Consider the following 21,429-nt stretch of genomic DNA (forward strand, 5'->3'; position numbering starts at 1 on the left):
ATTGGAGGTAGTATGTATCCCTTATGGTTATCAGCACTGATAGCCTCAACCTCCACTGTGAATTTGTGGAAACAAGTGAGGAGTGAGGGTGGGGGAGAGAACTCTCCTTTGGTAGCTTACACCTTCGTCTTTCCCCCAGAGCCAACCTCTGATAACTGCAGCCACTTTGCAAAAGTAAAGAGGCGAAATAAGAGGATTGGCATTGTGCTTTTTTCTGGATTCAGGTTTGGGGCCTTGAGAACGAACCCAGGAAATGCAAAAAACTTCAAATGAAGATGGTAGCAGAGGAAAATGGTCCCCTGAGGGAACCACGGGTGGGGAAGCTTGCAGGCTTCCCACAGGCATCTGGCTGCTGTGAGAACAGGATGCGACATTAGATGGGCCATTGGCCTGATCCAGCAGGGGTCTTGCGGTGTTCTTATGAGTTATAGCCGTTAAGCATATTTGTACCTGAGCACGTGGTCTAAACCACAGAGCCTAGGGCTTCCCGATCGGAAGGTCGGCAGTTTGAATCCCCGCAACGGGGTGAGCTCCCATTGCTCGGTCCCTGCTCCTGCCAACCTAGCAGTTCAAAAGCACGTCAAACTGCAAGTAGATAAATAGGTACCACTCCGGCGGGAAGGTAAACCGTGTTTCTGTACGCTGCTCTTGTTCACCAGAAGCGGCTTAGTCATGCTGGCCACGACCCGGAAGCTGTCTGCAGACAAATGCTGGCTCCCTCAGCCTGTAAAGCGGGTGCCGCAACCCCAGAGTCGTCTGCGACTGGCCTTAATGGTCAGGGGTTCCTTTACCTTTACCTATGTAGGAAGTTGCTTCTGCAAGGGGCTCTGGACACACTAGAGCCTACTTTGGCAACAGAACCCTCACTCTACTCTCCTTTTCTCATTTGAGATTTCATTGGATGTTTTTGGTACAGTTCTAAGAGCAAAAAAAGTTATCCAGAATTCCCAGCCCAATGCAAAGCATGCTGCTTCTGAGATGGGCCTGTAGGCACGTGAAATGCTCCCAGTTCTGCAGTTTGAGAAGAGTACAGACTATTTTTCCTTCTGGGATGATTACCTTGGAGGCAGCTACAAGCTGAGCTGTGCTGGCTGCGATTTCGTGCGAACAGACAATCAGTTCCTCATATTTGCCTGTGTGTAGAACAACTTTGTCCGCAGACTCTCTGAAGTGGGGAGCAAAAACACAGAGGATTAGTGAAGTCATTCCCTTGTGTTTCAATCCACAAAGCAAGTGGCTTGGAAAAGAAAGCCCAAGCAATTGAGATACCTACACAAGCTGTGTTGCTCCCCATCCCACGGCTTTAGAAGCAGAGATGAGTCCCTCGGTCCAACGGGAGTTCTTGGCATAAAACTCCTGCGGTGTTGCTGCCCCCTAGTGTTCCACGAGAGATAGGACACTTAGCTTTCACAATAAGGCTGAGCTTTTTTTTGGTAAGCAAAACATGCTTCAAAATGGAAAAGATGATGCAACTCTGCCTGGAAAACACACCCTCTGGTAGCTTCTTCAAAGGCTGGGGTGGCAGGTGTGCATACTGAAAGGACACAAATGGGTAAACAAAGCCGCCTTAACTGGGGACAGATGCAAGTTGTGGCAGGAAGTCTATCTAGCTCAGGGATTAGGAGGAACATGGTCTAGAGCTCCCATAAGTCCCAGCCAGCACAGCCAGTAGCCAGGGATGGTGGGAGCTGTAGCTCAGCAACGTCTGGAGAGCCACAGGCTCACAATTCCTGATGGAAGTGGTTCCCCCGAGAGGAGGCCCTGGTGGGGTGCTTAATACAGTTCTGCAGCAAGAGTTGTTTTACTGACTCGAGGGAAGAGGTGGGGTCAGGGGAGTTCCTTCTCAGCATTCTTTACTCTAGAGCAGCCTTTCCCCAACCTTGGGTTCCCAAATGTTGTTGGACTACAATTCCCATCATCCCTGACCACTGGTCCTGCTAGCTAGGGATGATGGGGGTTGTAGTCCAACAACAGCTGGGGACCCAAGTTTGGTAAACCCTGCTCTCGAGCATGGATGGGGATCTTCTGGACCTCCAGGGCTTGCTAGATTCCAACTCTTATCAGCCCCAGCCAGCACAGCCAATGGTTGGGAATGCAATAAAAACAGGTTCTCTTGTAGAGAAGGAAGAGGCATTATCTGAATAGCATTTGATATAACTTGAAATGCTTCATAGAGGCCACGAGAAAACAGACAAAACCATTACTTGGGAGTCTTCAATCTTAAGTAATGATGTGACACAAGGAGCTGGTGTAGCCCACATTTCCAGGCTCCTCCCTGCCAGATGTTCAGTGCCCCCCATACTTTTCATGCAAAGAACGTAAGGTCAAAAAGAACAGCCTCACCCTTCCACTTTCTACTATCTCCTTCTGTAAATGTGTAGATGTCATCACAAGAAGCCTGATTGCCTGAAAGAGACAAAAACAACAAACCACTCTGTTTAATAGAAGGATTTCCCTACGACTTTAGGGATTCCAGCACAACAAAAAAGACCCTCCCCTCCAGACACAGTACAATACTTCTGAAACTTCCCTTAGTGGCAATGCTAACCTGAAATTAAAGGTCATGCTGAATATCTAGAGATCTTGTTAACCATGCAGTGTTGAATACCCTCCCGAGGTCCAGCCATCTGGTAACAGCTGGGTTTTTCAAGTACTTAGCTGGGGCTTTAATAAATTACAAAGGCACTCACCTTCATCAAGTCTGTGCAAGAGTTCAAGATTCTGTGGGAAACAAAAAAGGAAGATGCTTAACTCTCCCAAAGGATTGATTAAGCCCTAAAATTTGGAAGTAACATTTTAAATAATGATGATTCTATTGTTGTTTGCATCTACACTACCAAGGGAAAACAGTTTAAAACCACTTTTTCTTGTTTCTCCCAAGGAACCTTGAAATTGATTCTCTGAGGGCGCACAGTAAACGAAAAAGCACGGGGGTGGTTATTTCACTCTTCTCTTTGTTGGTGAATTGCTTCAATTCTTTCGCCAGGGATCATTGCAATGCTGTTTGTGTTATGATATAAAAAGAGGTAAACAGCCAGCACTGCAGCACCATCTACTAGGTAAAGGTAACGGTAAAGAACTCCTGGGTGGCTAAGTCCAGTCAAAATCACCGATCATCTCGCTTCAGGCTGAGGAAGCCGGCATTTGTCCACAGACAGCTTTCTGAGTCGTGTGGCCAGCAGGACTAAACCACTTCTGGTGTATGGAGGACTGTGAGGAGTGCCAGAGTGCATGGAAACGCTGTTTACCTTCCCACTACATTAATCTACTTGCACTGGGGTGCTTTCGAACTGCTAGGTTGGCAGAAGCTGGAACAGAGCAATGGGAGTTCACCCCATCACGTGGATTTGAACTGCTGACCTTACGATCGATAAGCCCATGAGGCTCAGTGGTTTAGACCACAGCGCCACCTGCGTCCCTTTACCATCTAATGACAGAACACAGCATTAAGACCCAAGAACATATTGAAGGGGAAAATAATCATGCACACCAACAGCGTCTCCTTCCTTAGTTATCTATGGCAAAGCCTCTTCAGGTCTCTGGAACTACACTACACTTACTGCACACAAACAAAACAAAAAGCAGGCGAGCTGAACCATGGGAGTAGAGACCCTTTAGTAAAAAGGAATCGCCTCTACAGCACAGCAAGAGGTTATTCAGTAGCAAAACAAACAGGAAAACTCATGCTTCAGTTCAAATGCTGAGTGCTGGGGGTTCAGTCTGTGCCAACAATATTATGCAAATCCACATGCTCAAGGCAACAAACAGTGGATTATTGCTTTTTGTCCTCACAACAACCCTGCAAGATTAGCAGCTTGGATCAAGAGAGATAACTACTTTCCCAAATAATACCTTCCATATATACCTTCAGGGTGAGCTTCATGGCTGAAAAGTGATATGAAATGTGATTGTATTGAAAACTCTTTGAATAAAGAAATACAGGTAGCAGATAAGAATGTAAGAACAGTCCTGCAGGATCAGACCAAAGGCCCATCATAGCCTTCCAGGCCTACAATATTGTTTTTGAGGCAAGATGACCATAACACATCATCATCATCACTCCACTTAATTTTTTTAAAATCTCCAAGTGGTATTCCACGTGTACTCTCTCCAGGTCCCTGGCAAAAGTCTTTCCTATCCGTGTTACCAGAAATTCTTTTTTTAGCTGAAAGTGTTGCAAATGAAAAAGAAATGTAGCCCAAGTATAAACTACATCCTTGTGGATCTTTGATCCTGCAGACTCACCTTTCATTTACTTCTAATTTCACACCAGAACTCTCTATTCTGGCCTGATTCATCATTTCCTGCAGAAAAATCAAACAGAGCTTCATTCAGTCGGGCATCACCACAGGCCTGTAGTTAGGGTCTAATTGACAAAGGTCCTCCTGGTCTTTATAGCAGCCAACAAGATGCTTCAAAGAAGTCGTTAAGCAGGACAATGATGCCACCCCCCTCCATTTAGCTATTGGGACTAATTGCCACTGACATGCTTCTTTCTTCACAAACATGCCCAATCGCCTTTTAAAGCCACCATCCAACCACTACATCTTGTGGCAGCGAAGTCCACCTATTCATCATTCATCTGGGTAATTTATATTTATTTGTTTGTTTCATTTAGGTAAATTATATACTGCTTGACATGTCAAAGAAAATTGCTAAGCAGTTTACTGCATTCTAAAAATATCACAAATAACAAGTCACGCAGTTGTGTATTGAGCAGAGTTGTACTCACCTTTTGCCACTCAAGTACTTCTTCACCCATATGACACCTGCCCATTTTATTAAGTTTAACCAATGCTATTTTTCTAGAAAAAGAGGTTCTGAACTGAGTTCCGTCTGAAAAAAAGCCATGAGATCAACTACAGAGGCTCTAACTTGACTGCCCACAAGTGCTGTCAATTAGGGTGGTGGGGAGAAAGGACAGGGTCTTCTTGGTGCAGCAGAACTCCCTTCAGAACTACAAAAGGCCTTCAAACATGTCTTGAAGACTTATTTGTTCAGTCTGCCTTCCTTTGGAGAGCCAGTGTGGTGTAGTGGTTAAGAGCGGTAGTCTCGTAATCTGGGGAACCGGGTTCGTGTCTCCGCTCCTCCACATGCAGCTGCTGGGTGACCTTGGGCCAGTCACACTTCTTTGAAGTCTCTCAGCCCCACTCACCTCACAGAGTGTTTGTTGTGGGGGAGGAAGGGAAAGGAGATTGTTAGCCGCTTTGAGACTCCTGAAGGGGAGTGAAAGGCGGGATATCAAGTCCAAACTCTTTCTTTCTTTCTCTTTCTTTAATGTTTTTATGCTACTGATTCTTGAATCTTGGTAGTTGCTTACTGTTCTGGTTTTTTTTACCACTCAAATGTATTTCAAGTGGATATGCTTCAGTTGCACACTGCCTTCCCTAAAAGGTTGACTATTAATAAAACAACCAACCAAACAGGTTCATCTCACCTCTATCCTCCTGACCGCGTCTTCGATTGCAGCAGAGGTGGAGGCCATCTCTTTGTCAACCATGTCGCCAAGTTCTTCTTGCCGGATGTCTAAGCTTTTGGGCCTCAATTCCTGGTCAAAAGAGAAAGAGAGTCCTTAAAGGGGACACTTGGCTCAAATGGAAAAGAAGAAGAAGAAATTTTGTATACCCTGCCCAACTGACTGGATTGCCCCAGCCACTCTGGGAGGCTTCCAAGAAAAATACAGCAAACTACTACTACTACTACTACAAAAATTAAAAGCTTCCTGAAACAAGGCTGCTTTCAGATATATCTGAAAAATTAGATAGTTGCTTAAGTCTTTGACATCTGCTGGGAGGGCATTCCACAGGAAGGGCACTACTGCCAAGAAGGTTCCCTGTAACTTCACTTCTCACAGTGAGGGAACTGCCAGAAGGCCCTTGGTGCTGGACCTCATTGCCTGGGCTGAACGATGGGGGTGGAGACGCTCCTTCAGCCATACAGGGCCGAAGCAGTGTAGGGCTTCAAAGGTCCACACCAACACTTTGAAGTGTTAAGAACCTGCAGTCCTCCATTCAAGTTTTTTTGGATTCCAGCTCCCTTTAGCCCAGCCAGCATGGCCTATGGCCAAGGACAATGTAGCTGAACAACATATGGAGCGCTGAAGTTTCCCCACCCCAGCATTACACAGCTAGCTGCTCTTTTACTGAAAGAAACCATTAGTCAACAGATACAAATTATAAGGAGGAAGGAGGTTCTAACTAAATATTAGGAATAAGTTCTAGACAGCGAGTCACTCAGCAGTGGAATGGACTCCCTTGGAAGGTGGTGGGCTCTCCTTCACTGCAGGTTTTAAAGAGAGGTTAGATGGCCATCTGTCAGCGACTCTTTACTTGTGATTCCTGCATTGCAGGGGCTTGGACTAGATGATCCTTTGGACCATCCAACTCTACAATTCTATGTATTGCCTCCTCACTGCCATGGCCAAACTAGGGAAGTGTAGAAGTACACTAATAAGCATAAACTGTGAGATTACAGTGTTCCCCAATGGATTTCCCCACTCCATTCCTCAATTCTGTTTACCTGTCCCAGCTGAAGAAGTCCCTGCAGCCTCTTCTTCACGTCTGCCAGATCTGCTTGTCGGAGAGATTGTTTGTCTTTCAGCTTGCTCAGATAGTCCAGACTCTGCTGCCCACAGTCCCGGCAGGTTTCAGTCAATTCTGGCAAGAAGAAGAAAATAAAATAAAAATTACACACATACAAGGGAAACTAGCAAGACTGTGGGAAGCTCAGGAATAAGCTCATTTTTTAGCTTTCATTGGAGGAGCTACAGGAGAAGCATTTCAGAACAAATATGTGGAAGTCCTGAGGCTCAAGGTATGTTTTGGGAATAACAGATATTGCAGGATTGTGGGAGCTATGAGGATGTTGGCCTGATCTGTAATCTGGGTAAGAGCCCAGTGCAAGCCCCAAGGAAGAGCAGAGTTCATTACACACATTTTTTAAGGGAATCCCTCAGAAATATGGATGCTATTCTTGCACATGACCATTCTTGTGACTCTTTATCCCCATAGTAAGTTCTAGGATTGTCACCCAATTACAGAAGCCTTCAGCGCTAAATTTATGAGTTTAGAGACCGATGAACATGCTCAAATTTGCACACCTCCTCTGTTTCCAGGGACCACATGCCAGCAGTAGGCAAAAGTGGGCAAAGGAACAAATGTGGTTTTTTCCTTTGTATGGTAGACTTGTTTCTACACATTCATGCCTCTCTCTCTATCCTCCCATCCAGGTATGCAAGAGGCATTCTCAGAGATCAAGGGCACATGCCAGCCAGGCAAAAGTTGCCCCTCCCCTGTTTAGAGGATGCATGAATGGATTGAAGAAGAAAAAAACCAGAAAGCAAAGAGGCGCTTGAAGTCTCCTGGTCCTTACACACTGGGTTCCAACCATTTCTAAAAGCCAGGTTTCGCATTCAGGAAAATTGTGTGAAAAGAGTTGCATCACTTCTGACTTCAGGGGTGGGGAAAAAGAACCTGTGCAAATTTACTCACTGTCTGCATGATCTGTGGGCGCCAGGTGGGAAGTGGCACTGCCATTCACAATGGTGTCTGCAGTCAGGTGGGCAAATTGGGCCAGAGCACCAACTAATCCAGTGACATCTAAGAAACGAAGAGAAATATCAGGATGGAAATCCAGAATTGGATCACAGGGATAACCCGTCTCATTTGAGATCAGCCCAGAGTGGCAGCCTTCAGCAAAGCACCACAAGGAGCAGAGACCCTGAATGCTTCTCCAGGTTAAACATAGATTAACTTCAGTCCAGCTCTTCCCCCAGTTCTTCTCCCTTCTAACCCCACTGTAGCTCTGAACTGTGGCCATCCCATAAGAACATCAGAAGAGTTCAGGGGCCAATGTGCTCAAGATCTTTGTCATTTGGTCCAACTTCATTTTATACACAAATACAGCAGCTCAGGAATATCAGGTTAAACAGGGCTGTGCAAGTGTCTGGGTTTAGTACAGTTCAAGGCATTTTAATCTTCTGTTTTGAAATAACAATTTGTAATTGTTACAGTTCAGACCATGGAACCCTTTGCAATTGTAGACTACACATCCTCTTCCTCTTGATATGTTTTATTTTTGACTCCGCAAATCGCACAGCTGTTTCCTATACTTTATTGGCAATTGTGACAACTTATTTTTTAAAAAAATATATTTATTTATTTATTTATTCTGTAACTTGCTTGTTGTTATTAAAATTCAATGCAAAACATTTGAGAATAAAAAAGAAAAAAGAATCAGAAGAACCCAGCGGCTGGTTCAGGCCAAAGGTCCAGCAACCTGGTTCTCACAGTGGCCAGCCAGGTGTCTCTGGGAAGCTCACAAAAAGGACCTGCACACAACAGCACTTTCCCCACCTGCATTCCCCAGCAACGGAAGGCACAGGCTTAACACCTCCAAGACTGGATAACTTGTGAGCAGCAGGGCTTTGCAGCTGCACCTTTTATTGACTCCATCCAAACCCATCCCACAGACCTAACCCCCCCCCCCACAGGCTTCCTGCTTAGAACATAGATAAAAGTGCAAGGATTAAAAATCAACCTCAAGCTTTACCACTTGGTGAAATGTTCCATGTAGTCACCAGGCATTTAGCTTTTCTTTTTTGATGAGGGGGTCAGTGGGGGGAAGGGGGGAGAAACATCTGAAGAAACGACATTTGTGATGGCAGGAGAGGCACAATCTGTCTTTGCCAGCAACACCAGAAATCTAAACTCCCACCCTGCCCCACAAGTAGGAGAACTGCAGTGGCAACCCAGCAATGTTTACCTGCCGGGTTGGACAGGTAGCGCCCATGTCCACTTTCCACAGCGTTCACTGACTCCAGTGCTGCTTGTGCGCGGCCGACGAGGTAATCTGCAGAGAGAAAAGCAAGGGCAGAGACGGAGGCCTATGGGAAAACAAGATCAAATGGACTCTCATGCAGGTGCCTTTTGTGCCTTAGAAGCAGAGCCAGCTCCAGACTGAAGGAGCCTCAGGCTCCCTCTTACATGCCTGGAAGGGGTTGTGGGGCTCAGCCCTGGCGGGATTCCTTGACGGTGCTCCAAGACAAGCAGACAACCAGGTCTGGGGCAGCTGCCATTTAAATGTCTCACAATGGCCTCAGTGAGGCATCACTTGGGACATTGTAGGACATTGACAAGGCAGCTCTCTCAGGCCTGGTTGCTAATTGGAGCATGGGGTGGGGGCTGGATTTGAGAGGAGGGGGCTAGGACAGGCAGCCCTGGGAGGGCCTTGGCCACTGCCTCAGGATTCTGAATGATGCCAGGCTTGCTTGAGAGGTTTACTCAAGGATTCCTGGGCTGTTACGAGGGACAGGAACTTGCTCTTCTTAAAAAATAGGTTAAGAAAAACAAAGCCAAGCCACTGTCAGACTCATCCATGCCCTTGGACCTTTAGACCTACCTGGTGAACTGGTGCATCGGATGTGCAAAGGATCGTCTAGCTTGGCAACGGCGTCCTGAATGATGCCCTCAGCCTCTTTCACTGTCCCTTGCAGGATGCTGAACTGCTCCTCCAGGAGTTTCTGCTGCAGGTTCTGTTCCTGACCTTTCTGTGGGATTGGCGCAAGGTGTTTGAGTTAATAGTGCCCTCCCAGGACCCACATATTCACTGCTCTGTCATGATCCAGACTGGGCAAAAGGGAGGCCTACAGTGCTGCTGACTGGCTCCCTCTCTCCATTGCTCTGCCTGCTGTTTCCCTTGCCTTCCCACCCCTAACCAGACAAAAGCTTTCCAAGGCTCAGTTGTGCCCAGTGCCTTTTGGGGACTGGCAAGGAGGCTGATGGCAGGCAGAGCCAGAGCCAATGACGGCAGAGCCAACGCATTCTAGTGTTGCCCCTGTTCTCATACTGACTCTTGTAATGGCAGTACTGGGAGGAAGGGGCCCTTCCAGACATCCTTGTTGTGCATTCATGATGGTTTGTGCTCATGATAATATAAGGGTGGTTATACATGACCCCATTTTCAATACTGTTCACACCTGCAAAAGTTTCAGGGCAGACATCCTGCTTCATTTCCAATCAGCGCATGTCCTGTAACCTTTTGCAGAATTTCCTGTAACTTTTCACGCCACAAATGTTCTAGGGGTCCTTTTGCCTCACTTTTGTTGCCCTACAGTGCAGGAGTGCCCCTCAAGACAAGAGTAATGCAGGAGCACTGGGGAAGCATCGCAGAATGGCTAATAAAGCGGAATGAAGTGTGGATGGTCCGGTATAAATTCACCACTAATGCTCTATTATTGTGTCAATGACATGTTTCAGAATACACTAGCAAAAAGCACCATTCTGGAGGAGCCCTGGGGAGGAGGAAGCTGATAGCCAGGATCATCCCCTGGGCTGGCTGGAGGTAAGCAGGCAGGAGAGGTCCGGCCAAGCACAGAGCGAGCTGTCAGGGCAGCGTCCCACACACCCGATGGACCAGCTTCCGCTGCCAAGACTTCGTTTCTCCCTTGAGTACCTTTTCCAAGAGCTTCCCTTGCAGCTCCTGAACTTCCTTTACTCTCTTCTCTGCTTCCTGGCTCAAGAGCAGCTCCTTTTCTTGGATCAGGCCCTTTGTTGAGATGAGCTCACAGTCTTTCTCACTGACCACTTTCCTCAGTGTCTCCTTCTCGGCCTGGAGGGCTTCCAGTTGGGTGTTGAGGTCTGAACCGGCCTGCATGGAGGACAAGTGACTTGCTGGCTCACAGCTTCATTGCCCAGCTCTCCCGCTTCAGCTTGCCCCACCCTCTCAATCACCTCCCCCTGCTAATGCAGTTTTTCACATGCTCATTGTCCTCTTCATGAGGTAATTTAACCTAAGAGGGTTAAATGACTTGGGTGGGAAGGCTTATTTTATTTTTAATGCTGGCTTTTATTTCGAGTGGATGCTGTTTTAATTTGATTTATTTCAGGATTGAAATCCCACTTGACTATACTTACATGTGCTCAAGGCAGCATACAAAGTTACAAAAGATACATGCAGTCAAACAAGCTAAAGTAGAACTTTGAAACAACAACAAACAAAAGCAATACAATACACACTATATATAATTTAATATAGTTGTCAGCTGACTTCAAAGTTTTCTAAATTGAAAGGTGTCTTTAAAAAAAAGTTATACATAAATCTAGCTTACAATGCATGGAGTTCTTTTGAACTAAATCATACTCATACTCAGAGCAGACCCACTGAAATTCATGGATCCAAGTTAGTCATGCCCATTAACACCAATGGGTCTACTCTGAGTATAGCTAACATGGAGTATAACCAATAAGGAGCTGTCCTGTATAAAAAAGTTACCTCTCAGTGGCTGATACATCAGAGAACTCCTCAGTAGAGTCAAGCATCATGTGGGAAGGGGAAACCACTGCAAGATTTTAACCCTCAGCCCCACAAACAACACAGGCCACAAACAACCCCAGCCTGCATACCTGCTTGGAACGGCTGAGTGACTGCTGAAGCTGAGCCAATTCCTCTTTCTTAGATTCCAGGTCTCTCTTCACCTGCTCCATCTGCAACATATGATCTTCTAACTACACAGAGGGAATCAAAGAGAAAGTGCATCCTTGTAAAATGTGCAAACTTTTCAGATGCCTCTGAGCAAATCAAGGTGGTGTGTGGCTGAGTTCTTAACACCACTGCATTTTGCAGTGCACCTAACTCTGCCCTCCAATATCTTTTTTTCAATGTCAACAAGGGGGGAGGAGCAGGAATCAGGGGCCTAGCACTATAAACCTGGGACTCAAGCTTGCTGAGCCATCCCTCAATTATGTCCTGAGCTGCGCCCAGTCTCCATGGTCACATACACACCAATGCGTTAAAGCACATTTAACACACCCTGCTTCTCCCCAAAGATTCCTGAGACCTGTAGTTTACCCCTCACAGGCCTACAATCTCAGCACCCTTAACAAACTACAGTTCCCAGGATTCTTTGGGAGAAAGTCAGGTGCTTTAGATGTTTAGTACCAAACATTATCTCAGCCCACCCCTAGATCAAAACAGCTACTCAGCAGTTTCTGAGGAGGGAGAGCCCTGCACTGTTACAGGGGAAGAGAGATCAAAGCAGCAAACCTTCATTTCTGACTCCCGTTTGACTTGGTCCATCTGGAAGGCCAGCTGCTCCTTGACAAGGGCAACCTCCTCTTGGCTCTGTTGGGTAACTGTCAGCTGCTTGGCCGTGTCTGCATTCTTGGTATTAAAAAACATCAAACATATTTTAAGTATCATTTTGAGATTGCAGGGATAGTCTGTATGGTGCCTGGGTCCCTTCTAATTCCTGGGGCCCTGGATCCAGCGAGTACCATTGTTAGTATAGCAAAAGAAGTTGCTCTGTGCCTGAGGACAAATGTGTGGTAGTGAGAAAGACAAAAAGCCAGAGCTGTGTGTGTGAGGTGGGCTGGAAGCAGGCAGAAGCCAGAGACTTAGAGCCATGGTTGACCACTGCTGGAACCGAAGGCTGTGACTAAGAGAGAAGCCAGCCCTTGTGGATTATGAATGCGGAGGTGCCGTCCCATCTCCTCTTGCATGCAAATACCCAATGGAACAGTGTGGGAAGTTGGCAGCCAGCACTGTCATTACCTTTCTCAGGAGCTCTGCGTGTGTGTTGATCAACTCATTGTGCTTCTCCTTTAGCTTGATGTAGCGGGTTTCTGTGGCGCTGGCCTTCTCTGGAAAAAGGAATGAGATTGTCATGAGCTGCATTCTCAGTCCAACTATTGAACCTTGGAAGCCATGGTGGGCAACTAGCTGCCTAGAAGAGCCCGTCCCAAGGAACAAGCGGCCTGTATGACAGCAAATGGGTTGTGGGTCCTGCCTTACAGATGACTGCCAACAGCCATTCTAGCTTCCACAGGCTGCAGGACCATGAAGAAGTAATCTGTGCCATCAAAAACTGCTTCCGGCTGGTGGTGTGTTTGGGGTGGGTGTGTCAAAACTCAGGCAAAGCACACATGCTTTTTTATGCAGATAAGCAGTCAGCAATATTTTCCAGTTAAAGGGACACATTTCCTTCTGGGCAGCCTTCCGCATGACAGTGGTGGCTGGGGCCACAGACAACAGCAGGCAGAGGAACAAATGTGAATCGCTACTTCTGTATAGAAGGCTAGCTTCTGCACACACTTGCACACCCCTCTCTATCCTCCATCCAGAGAAGGAAGAGGCAACATCAGAGCCCAAGGTCCCATTCCATAACCTAGTAGAAACACTCAGGGTTTGAAGCAGGGCCAGTGAGGGGCATGGTCTGGGAAGAGAGGGCGTGTGTGGACCTTGGGGTAGTTCCAGGGGCCAGGCAGAGAAATTGGAGGGCCATATCTGGACCCCAGGCCTGAGGCTCTCCATCCCTGAGGTAGACTGTGCCAAGTGCACACTCCTTAGCACAATAAATAGGATTTACTTATTATTGCTGTTTGAAAAGCTCAGGTCAACGCACATAACCTGCTTTTCAAAGGCACCACCTACTTTCTGCTTCTAGGTAGAGCCCTCGACTCTTGTCTCCCTCCAGCTTTGCCTTCTGCAGCCTCTCCAGCTCATCCCGGAGCTGCTCGTTGTCCACCAGGGCCTTCTGCTTCTGCTTCCGCTGCTCTTCCACCTCCGCCTCCAGGCTGTTAATCTGGGCCTTCAGCTGAGTGATGTATCTCTGAGCCTGAGTATTGCAGCAAAACACATACAAAGCAATGGCTATAATTATGACAGCTCATGTGTTACCTGCAGGATCAGAAGCAGGATGCTCTTGTGCCCTTTGCTTTGGGGCTTCCCACACAGGCATCTTGCTGGCCACTGGGGGAAGCAGCAAGTGTCAATGTGGTGCAATGGTAAGAATGTCGGCCTGGGACCAAATCCTTACGTGGCCATAAAGCTCACTGGATGCCAATCACCAACTCTCTGCCGAATTATTCAAGGCAAGCAATGCTCATTTAGCACTTGACATACAAAATCTCACAAGCGCCTCTTCCCTACTCCCTAGCAGTAAAAATATAAAAATATAAATAATTATCAGTTTACTTCCTTTTCGTAGCACCCAAAGTAAGATTAAATAAAATGATTTATTTAATCATTTTTTTGATAAAATCAACCACAAAAGACACGTACAACAAAAACCCTAATAACAATAATACAATTTGACAATTCAGATTTGAATACACTGATATACCTATGACTACAGCTTTTTAAACAATTTCTCACCTCTCTCTCCTCCCCCTACTTCCTACCACTATCCGCCTTATCGCTTAAATATTCGTTCCAGATTTCTTCATATTTATCCATTCTTATTTTGCGTCGACATGCAGTTCATTCGTATGTAGCTAATCTGTCAATATCAATCTATGTGCTCAATGGAATCTTTCTGCGGCTCTTCCAATTCATCAAAACAATTTTTTTTGCTTCTAATATAGCACGGTACATCCATTTATTTATTTTTGACCCCTTGAAATCTCCCACATTTCCGGAATATAATTTAGAATTAAATTCAGTTCCCCTAAATAACAATTTCTTTTTATTACTTTTGCTATAAATATCCTCACCTCGCACCAAAATGATCTTATCATTGGGCAGTTAATCAACATATATACTGAGTTCGCCATTTTACTCCCACATCTCCAGCAGTTGTCTGCACTTGTTATTTTCTTCTGGTATAGTTTTGCTGGAGTCCAGTGGACTCTGAATATTATTTTCTGTTTAATAAGTCTTAGTCTTAGATCCACAGAGGCTATTTCTGTTGATTTTATACTTGCCTCCCATATATCATTTGTTATCTGTACGCCTAACTCTTCACTCCATTTTTGTCTATCATATTCTAAATCATATTTCTTCCTGTTGAGTAGGGTTATATATAGTGCAAGTGTAGAGTTTTTTGTTTTTGCTGCAGAGATTAAATCTTGTAGCAGCATGGGTATTTCCGATGCTGCTATAGCGTCAGGTCCAAACTGCCTTTCCAACATATGTTTCAACTGGATGTATTGCCATTGTGTTTCACTGGTTAATCCATACTTTACTTGCAAAGTCTTATATTCCACAAATTTGTAATTTCCATCAATTAATTGATTCAATGTCAAAATACCTTTTTTCATCCATATTTGCCAAATTATTACTTGATTTCCAATTTTTAATTTTGGGTTGGCCCATATTGTTAATTTCTCATGCTGATAGGGGTCATCCTTATTATTTTTATTTATATTCATTCAAATTTTTATAGGTGCTTTAATAGTCTCCAGGATAATAGGATATTTCATAAAATTGGAGCTGAGTTTAGTCTACCCTACAAGAGGTTCAAAGAAACTATATTCAAGAGTAGCCCAATTGGGATTCCTGCTAAGCTCTCCAACAATTAATCTTACTCAGCAGGTAAGCCTGGTGATACAGTTCCAGATTTGGGAGCCCAAAGACGCCTTCCTTAGTTGGAAGTTGCATTTTATGTGGTGATATTTTTGGTGGCTTTGTACCCCACAGGCACGATCTAAATAGTTGATTTATTTTTTGGAAGTATAATTTGGGAATATACATTGGTAATCCTCTAAGAATGTATAAAAGCTCTGGAACAACATTCATTTTGAGGACATTAACCTTTCCCCAAAGGGAGAGGTTTAGAGGTCCCCACCTTTCAATACCGGTCTTTCTCCCTGTTCCCAATATATTGGTCTTAGACATCGTAGGCTGAACTCAATTTTTTGAGCTAGTATATTATTCATTTCTAATGTTTGTTGTTGTATTCCTTCATATGTAACCTTAGATGGGTTATTTGCCATATCGCCCCATAGTGTTTTTAAAGAAATTTTTAGATTATTTTCTTTTAATCTTTGCAGCTTGGCCTTGTTGGCAAAGAAGATATTATCTTCCCTCTGATGTAAGCTTTATATCCTTCCCATTCCATCGGTCTTGACATTGAAGATTTGGAGTTATTTTAAATATATACCGTATTTTTCGCACCATAGAGCGCACCGGACCATAGGGCGCACCCAGTTTTTAGGGGGGGAAATCAAGAAAAAAAATCTTCCCCCCCCTCCAGCCCCAAAGAGCAGCGTACAGGCTGTGCACAACCTCTCCCTGCCGGAGGGGTTGCGCGTGGCTATGGCACAAGCCAAGGCAGCGAGCAGGATGGATCCCACTCGCTGTTTTGGCTTCCTCTTTAGCCCCACGCAACCTCTCCGTGCTGGGAGACGCAGCGCAAGGCTAAAGAAGCCATAGCCCCGTGCAGCCTCTCCTTGCCGGAGAGGTTGCGTGCTGCTATGGAGCAAGCCAAGGCAGCGAACGGGATGGATCCCACTCGCTGTTTTGGCTTCCTCTTTAGCCCCGTGCAGCCTCTCCCTCCCAGGAGAGGCTGCGGGGGGCTAAAGAAGCCATAGCCCCGTGCAGCCTCTCCTTGCCGGAGGGGTTGAGCGCAGCTATGGAGCAAGCCAAGGCAGTGAACAGGATGGATCCCGCTCGCTGTTTTGGCTTCCTCTTTAGCCCCGTGCAGCCTCTCCCTGCCGGAGGGGTTGCGCGCGGCTATGGCACAAGCCTGCATTCGCTCCATAGGACGCACACACATTTCCCCTCAATTTTTGGAGGGGAAAAACTGCGTCCAATAGAGCAAAAAATACGGTATTTGCATTTCTTGGTTATATATTAAATGAAGTTTTTTTCATTTAGTAATGATATATTAAGATACATCTCCTCATACCTTCCTGGTTTTTAGATAAATTATATTCCAGTATTACTGCTGAGTGATCAGCTATAATGGGAATATCAATGTCACATCAGCTAGTAAAGGGATGTAATGATGCTGAAGTTAGAAGGAAATCAATTCTATGCTGGGTATTATGAATTTCTGCAAAATATGTATATGCTTTTTCCTTAGGATGATGCAATCTCCATGAATCCACTTAATTCCAATGTATCATAGTTATTAATTGAAGTAAGACATCTCACTTTGCCTACACACACAAGCACAGAGTGTCCCATGTTACCTCAAGCTTAATCCTCTCCAGCTCTGCTCGAAGAAGATCAACTTCTTTCTTCAGGTTTTCAATTTGGAGATCCCTGAGGGTTAAAAGGTTTTAAAAACACAAGAATGCTCTGAGTTGATGTTGTATAGTGATGAAGAGCTATGAGCTCAAGGCCTCCAGGGCAAATCTCTCCTCTGCTGCAAAGGCTTCAGGGCCACATCAGAGCCTCTCCTTTTCTTTGTCTCAGCCTCAAACCACCCACCTCCTACCAGCAATACTGGGATAACAAGTGGGGTCTGTAACCAAAAAGTTGCAGTATGGAGTACCCCCATACTAGGTTCAAGGTGTGTCCTCTTCTAGGGCAGGGAGGACAAACGTTTTGTACCAAGTGAGCTGCAATAGTACTTTGACATGGAACATGTGGGCCACTGATTGCCTTGTCACAAGGGGGGTGAGTGGGTGGGTAACGCCAAAATCTGATGCCCCCAAGCCAGCTAAATGAGGCGCTGGGCTTTGGGGTCCCTCGCACCTCCTTCCCAAAGTTGGGAAAGTGCCAAATAGGCTTTGTGAAGGAGGAGGAAGGACTCTAGGACCCTGCCAGAACCCTCATGCCTCCTCCCCAAAGCTGAGGGCCTCACGAGGACTGGGGGGTGGGGGCATCCACTGTTGCCAAGAGCTGCCAAAAAAAGGCCTTGAGAGCCAGCTGCACATTGGACCACCCTGTTCTGGGGTTCTCCATTTCATCTCACCGCCACCCTCCAACAGGCATCCTGCATTTTGTACCCACTGACCAGGTTCAGTTCCCACTGGGCTGTTCTGCTCCACATGCTGCCTAAAATTCCACACGTCTGCAGACCTTGGGTGCGAACCATCAAGGAAATATCTCTTCCTTGGGTAATGGGTTTTACTCTTTTGGCTACATAAACAACAGCGCTGAGACATATGATAATAATGATCTACTTTACAAGACTGTTAATACACATACAACTTTTTCTGTTAAATAGTCTGAATGCTGCATAAATGCTAAACCTCATTATTAAGATGCCAGCTTAAACACACACACACACACACACAGAGAGAGAGAGAGAGAGAGAGAGAGAGAGAGAGAGAGAGAGAGATTTTGCTGATAAACACCCTTACCTATCATCTCTTATTCCATTGGGTGGTCCAAAAGTCTGTTCAAATATATCAGACGACACATTCTGCAGAAACAAATATTAAAAAGACTGACAATGAAGGGTTTATGTTCATGTTTATGGCTTTATGGTATAAATGCTTTGTATTACTAGGGAGATACAGTATTACATCATTTTATTTATCATGTATCTACAACTAAATAAAATGCACTATTGCACACGGAACTGTTTCTTCAGCACGCCTGAGATCCATTATGCTTCTGAATGCTCCCCTGTGTGGAAGTACTGGGATGCCACAATGGTAAAAGAATAAGCCATGGAAATGTCAGCATGACCCTTGAAACAAGTGCCTTCCAACCCCTGCCCCCTGGCCACTCTTGCCTTCCCTCAGAAAGTGGGGCTGCACCACACACTGACACTATTCTACCATATGGGGTGGACAAATGTGTCTTTATTTTTCTTCAAATGCTGTGTTGCAGAAGTTGGAGCTGTCATGCTGGATTCCAGCTCCACAGCTCTTACTGGGAAGCCCACATGACCATGCATGGCCTCCCACAAAAAGATGCCAAGCTGGAACACCCCTGGTCCAGCCCTCTGGGTTCTGCAGGGTTCCCAGACCTGCACCTCCTAGACTGGCCCTGGCAGCACTTCCAGTTTGGCCTGCGAACGTCATCACACAGTGAGCAAACATCAGCAGCCAGGAAACAACGAACGAAAGCAAAGCTCCATTTGGAAAACATTGCAATCACTGCCAAGAATTTTGTGTGTCCAGTTTTTACAGCTTTGTAAATGCATTGCCCAAGCACAATGGCCAAGTTTGTTTCCTGGCTTTATTCCAAGTGCAGTCAACACACATCTCTTTCTTTTCTTCTTTTTAAGCTTAGCCATCCTTTCAACTTTGTAAGGCATTTACAAGTCAGCTAAGAATAGCATCTTAAAACCATTTTATAACGAAATGAAACGAAGAACCACTTTTTATAGAGAAGGGTGGGAGGCTGGGCATCTTTTCCCCTAGACCCACTGAACTTCATCCAATTCCTACTCTTTTTCAGGTAATTTTTTTCCTTAAAGCAAAATGGTGTGTCCCACCCAACAAATGCACTAAAGGGGGAGGGGAGAGAATGGTCTTTTCCAGTTCCTACAGCCACATTCCTTCATAAGCACCTTCTAGTGGGGGCAGGGGCAGTCTTTGGTAATCTTTCATAATATGGCTCCCTGTGCAAGGCCAAAATTGTGCCCCTCCCCAGTGGATCTTCTAAGTGTTGTGCTCCCTTAGCTCAGCACCTTGTGTGGGGAACAATCTAAGGTAAAGGTAAAGGTATCCCTGCCCGTACGGGCCAGTCTTGACAGACTCTAGGGTTGTGCGCCCATCTCACTCAAGAGGCCGGGGGCCAGCGCTGTCCGGAGACACTTCCGGGTCACGTGGCCAGCGTGACATCGCTGCTCTGGCGAGCCAGAGCCGCACACAGAACGCCGTTTACCTTCCCGCTAGTAAGCGGTCCCTATTTATCTACCTGCACCCGGGGGTGCTTTCGAACTGCTAGGTTGGCAGGCACTGGGACTGAACGGCGGGAGCGCACCCCGCCGCGGGGATTCGAACCGCCGACCTTACGATCGGCAAGCCCTAGGCGCTGAGGCTTTTACCCACAGCGCCACCCGCGTCCTTGGGGAACAATCTGCACAGCCCTAAATCCAGTGCTACTGGGGGTACACCTAAAAGTGGTGGGTGAAGCTCACCACTCTAGAGGCCCCCTTAGCATGTCTCACCTGTTGCTCCACAGTCGGGGCTGTACTGATCTCAATCAGGTTCTCTGGCTCTTCGTCCTCAGGGGCTTCGTCTTCTGGGATCACCACAACAGGCTTCACGTGCTCGGCCAGGGCTGATGCCCGCAGAAAGTTAGGTGGGTTCTAATGGAGGAGGAACAAAAGGAGTCAGGCACATTTACAGTGCAGGTGAAACTAGATGGCACCCTCATAAATGCAGCTTCACAAATACACACCCAGAGACTGGATTGGGCAGACAGGTGCTTTCTCCCTCTCCGACCCCCTCACACACAGTGTGGGTAAACTGGCCTAATTTCAGGAAAAGCTTTACAGACAGTAGCAGGCAGGGGCATTGTAGTAGCCCCAGATTGTCAGGGTTGGGGAGCAGGAGGAGAAGGCAGAAGAGAGACTGTACCTCAGGCAGCCGTGGGATCTGGATGAGCCGCTTGAAATACAGCATGTCCGATGCTCTTTTGAAAAAGCTTTTGAGGCTACAGAGAGGGGAAACAGAATTGTCAATACTGAGACCAACAGCAAGGTGGTCTGACTCTTAAGAACGCAAGAGGAATCCTGGTGGATGAGGCAAGGGACCATCTACTCCAGCTTTGTGGTTTCCACGATGGCCAACAGGAAGCCGTGTGTCCAAGAAGCCCACTAGTAGGGGTGGCGTTTTCTGAAAATCTCAATGGTGAGCTTAACCACAAAGATTTCCATTCCCTCCTATGTGATGTAGTTCAGCCCAGGCACAGAATGAAAAGCAGGCCACAAGTCATTACCTGGTTTTCACCAGAGAAGGGTGTATATACGCTTCTTTTAAACTTACTTTTCCCTCCTATCTCTAAAATAATGTTTTACAGTGAAGTCCCATGCATATTTATTTGTTTTTTTAATGACTGCTTTTAAAATATGCTTTTAGCTGTAAGCTGCCTTGATCCCTGTCAAGGGAAAAGGCGGATTACAGCTAAATACAAAAACAAATATAATTCTAATTATTATATTACCTGCGGAACTGCTCGTGGAAACGGTCACGATGCCCTTGCAGCGTATCAGCCGGGAGACCTGAGGAAGACAAAATAAAGGAACGGGCTGTCCAAGACTTTAATGGACCTTTTGCCAAGAAAGCACACACAGGGGTTTGAGCCAGAGAAAAGCACACCTGGCACCCAAGCAAGGCTTTCACAATCTGCTAGGAACATAGGTAGTGACCTTATGCCGAGTCAGGGCATTGGTCTATCTAGCTCAGTACTGCCTACACTGACTGGCAGCAGCTCTCCAGGGTTTCGGTCAATGAATGTTCCCAGTTCTACGTGGATGTGCTGGAGACTGAACCTGAAGCCCTCTGCATGCAAGGCAAATGCTCTGCCACTGAGCTGCAGGTTCTGAAAGTTTGGGAGAAGAGGAAGAGAAGCACTTTTGGAAAAGTCATGGTTCCGAAAGCAGAGGGCCTGGCAGCTATTCCAAAGAAAAACTCCATTTAGCTCGCTGATGGTTTTAGACCCTAACTGGAGATACCAGGGATTGAATCTGGGATCTTTTGCATGCAAAGTAAGCAATATTACTAAGCTTTGGTCCTTCTGTTTTCATCTTTAAGCACATACAGTGAGTTGGATTCTATGATTCCCAGAAAGGAATGTGGCTTC

General features: G+C 46.1%; 1 protein-coding gene across 3 annotated transcripts in view; it reads right to left on the reverse strand.

Annotated features, from left to right (window-relative positions):
- HIP1R (huntingtin interacting protein 1 related) overlaps nucleotides 1-21,429 on the reverse strand; it is a 297,989-nt gene that overhangs the window by 239,807 nt on the left and 36,753 nt on the right. For 2 of the 3 annotated variants that reach the window (XM_053368313.1, XM_053368314.1), the window contains exons 9-28: nucleotides 20,791-20,848; nucleotides 20,205-20,280; nucleotides 19,793-19,933; nucleotides 18,030-18,091; nucleotides 16,911-16,983; nucleotides 13,429-13,612; nucleotides 12,550-12,638; nucleotides 12,043-12,159; nucleotides 11,403-11,504; nucleotides 10,453-10,647; nucleotides 9,400-9,547; nucleotides 8,764-8,850; nucleotides 7,491-7,598; nucleotides 6,520-6,656; nucleotides 5,438-5,548; nucleotides 4,246-4,304; nucleotides 2,691-2,721; nucleotides 2,344-2,406; nucleotides 1,274-1,374; nucleotides 1,060-1,165 (exon numbers count right to left, since the gene is read on the reverse strand). In XM_053368313.1, coding sequence (XP_053224288.1) covers nucleotides 1,060-1,165; nucleotides 1,274-1,374; nucleotides 2,344-2,406; nucleotides 2,691-2,721; nucleotides 4,246-4,304; nucleotides 5,438-5,548; nucleotides 6,520-6,656; nucleotides 7,491-7,598; nucleotides 8,764-8,850; nucleotides 9,400-9,547; nucleotides 10,453-10,647; nucleotides 11,403-11,504; nucleotides 12,043-12,159; nucleotides 12,550-12,638; nucleotides 13,429-13,612; nucleotides 16,911-16,983; nucleotides 18,030-18,091; nucleotides 19,793-19,933; nucleotides 20,205-20,280; nucleotides 20,791-20,848 — 2,048 coding nt within the window. Of the gene's footprint in view, nucleotides 1-1,059; nucleotides 1,166-1,273; nucleotides 1,375-2,343; nucleotides 2,407-2,690; nucleotides 2,722-4,245; nucleotides 4,305-5,437; nucleotides 5,549-6,519; nucleotides 6,657-7,490; nucleotides 7,599-8,763; nucleotides 8,851-9,399; nucleotides 9,548-10,452; nucleotides 10,648-11,402; nucleotides 11,505-12,042; nucleotides 12,160-12,549; nucleotides 12,639-13,428; nucleotides 13,613-16,910; nucleotides 16,984-18,029; nucleotides 18,092-19,792; nucleotides 19,934-20,204; nucleotides 20,281-20,790; nucleotides 20,849-21,429 lie in introns of those variants that run through there. The other variant, XM_053368315.1, reaches the window with a different exon arrangement.

The sequence above is a fragment of the Podarcis raffonei genome, chromosome 16 (assembly GCF_027172205.1).
Source record: "Podarcis raffonei isolate rPodRaf1 chromosome 16, rPodRaf1.pri, whole genome shotgun sequence".
Lineage (NCBI taxonomy): Eukaryota > Metazoa > Chordata > Lepidosauria > Squamata > Lacertidae > Podarcis > Podarcis raffonei.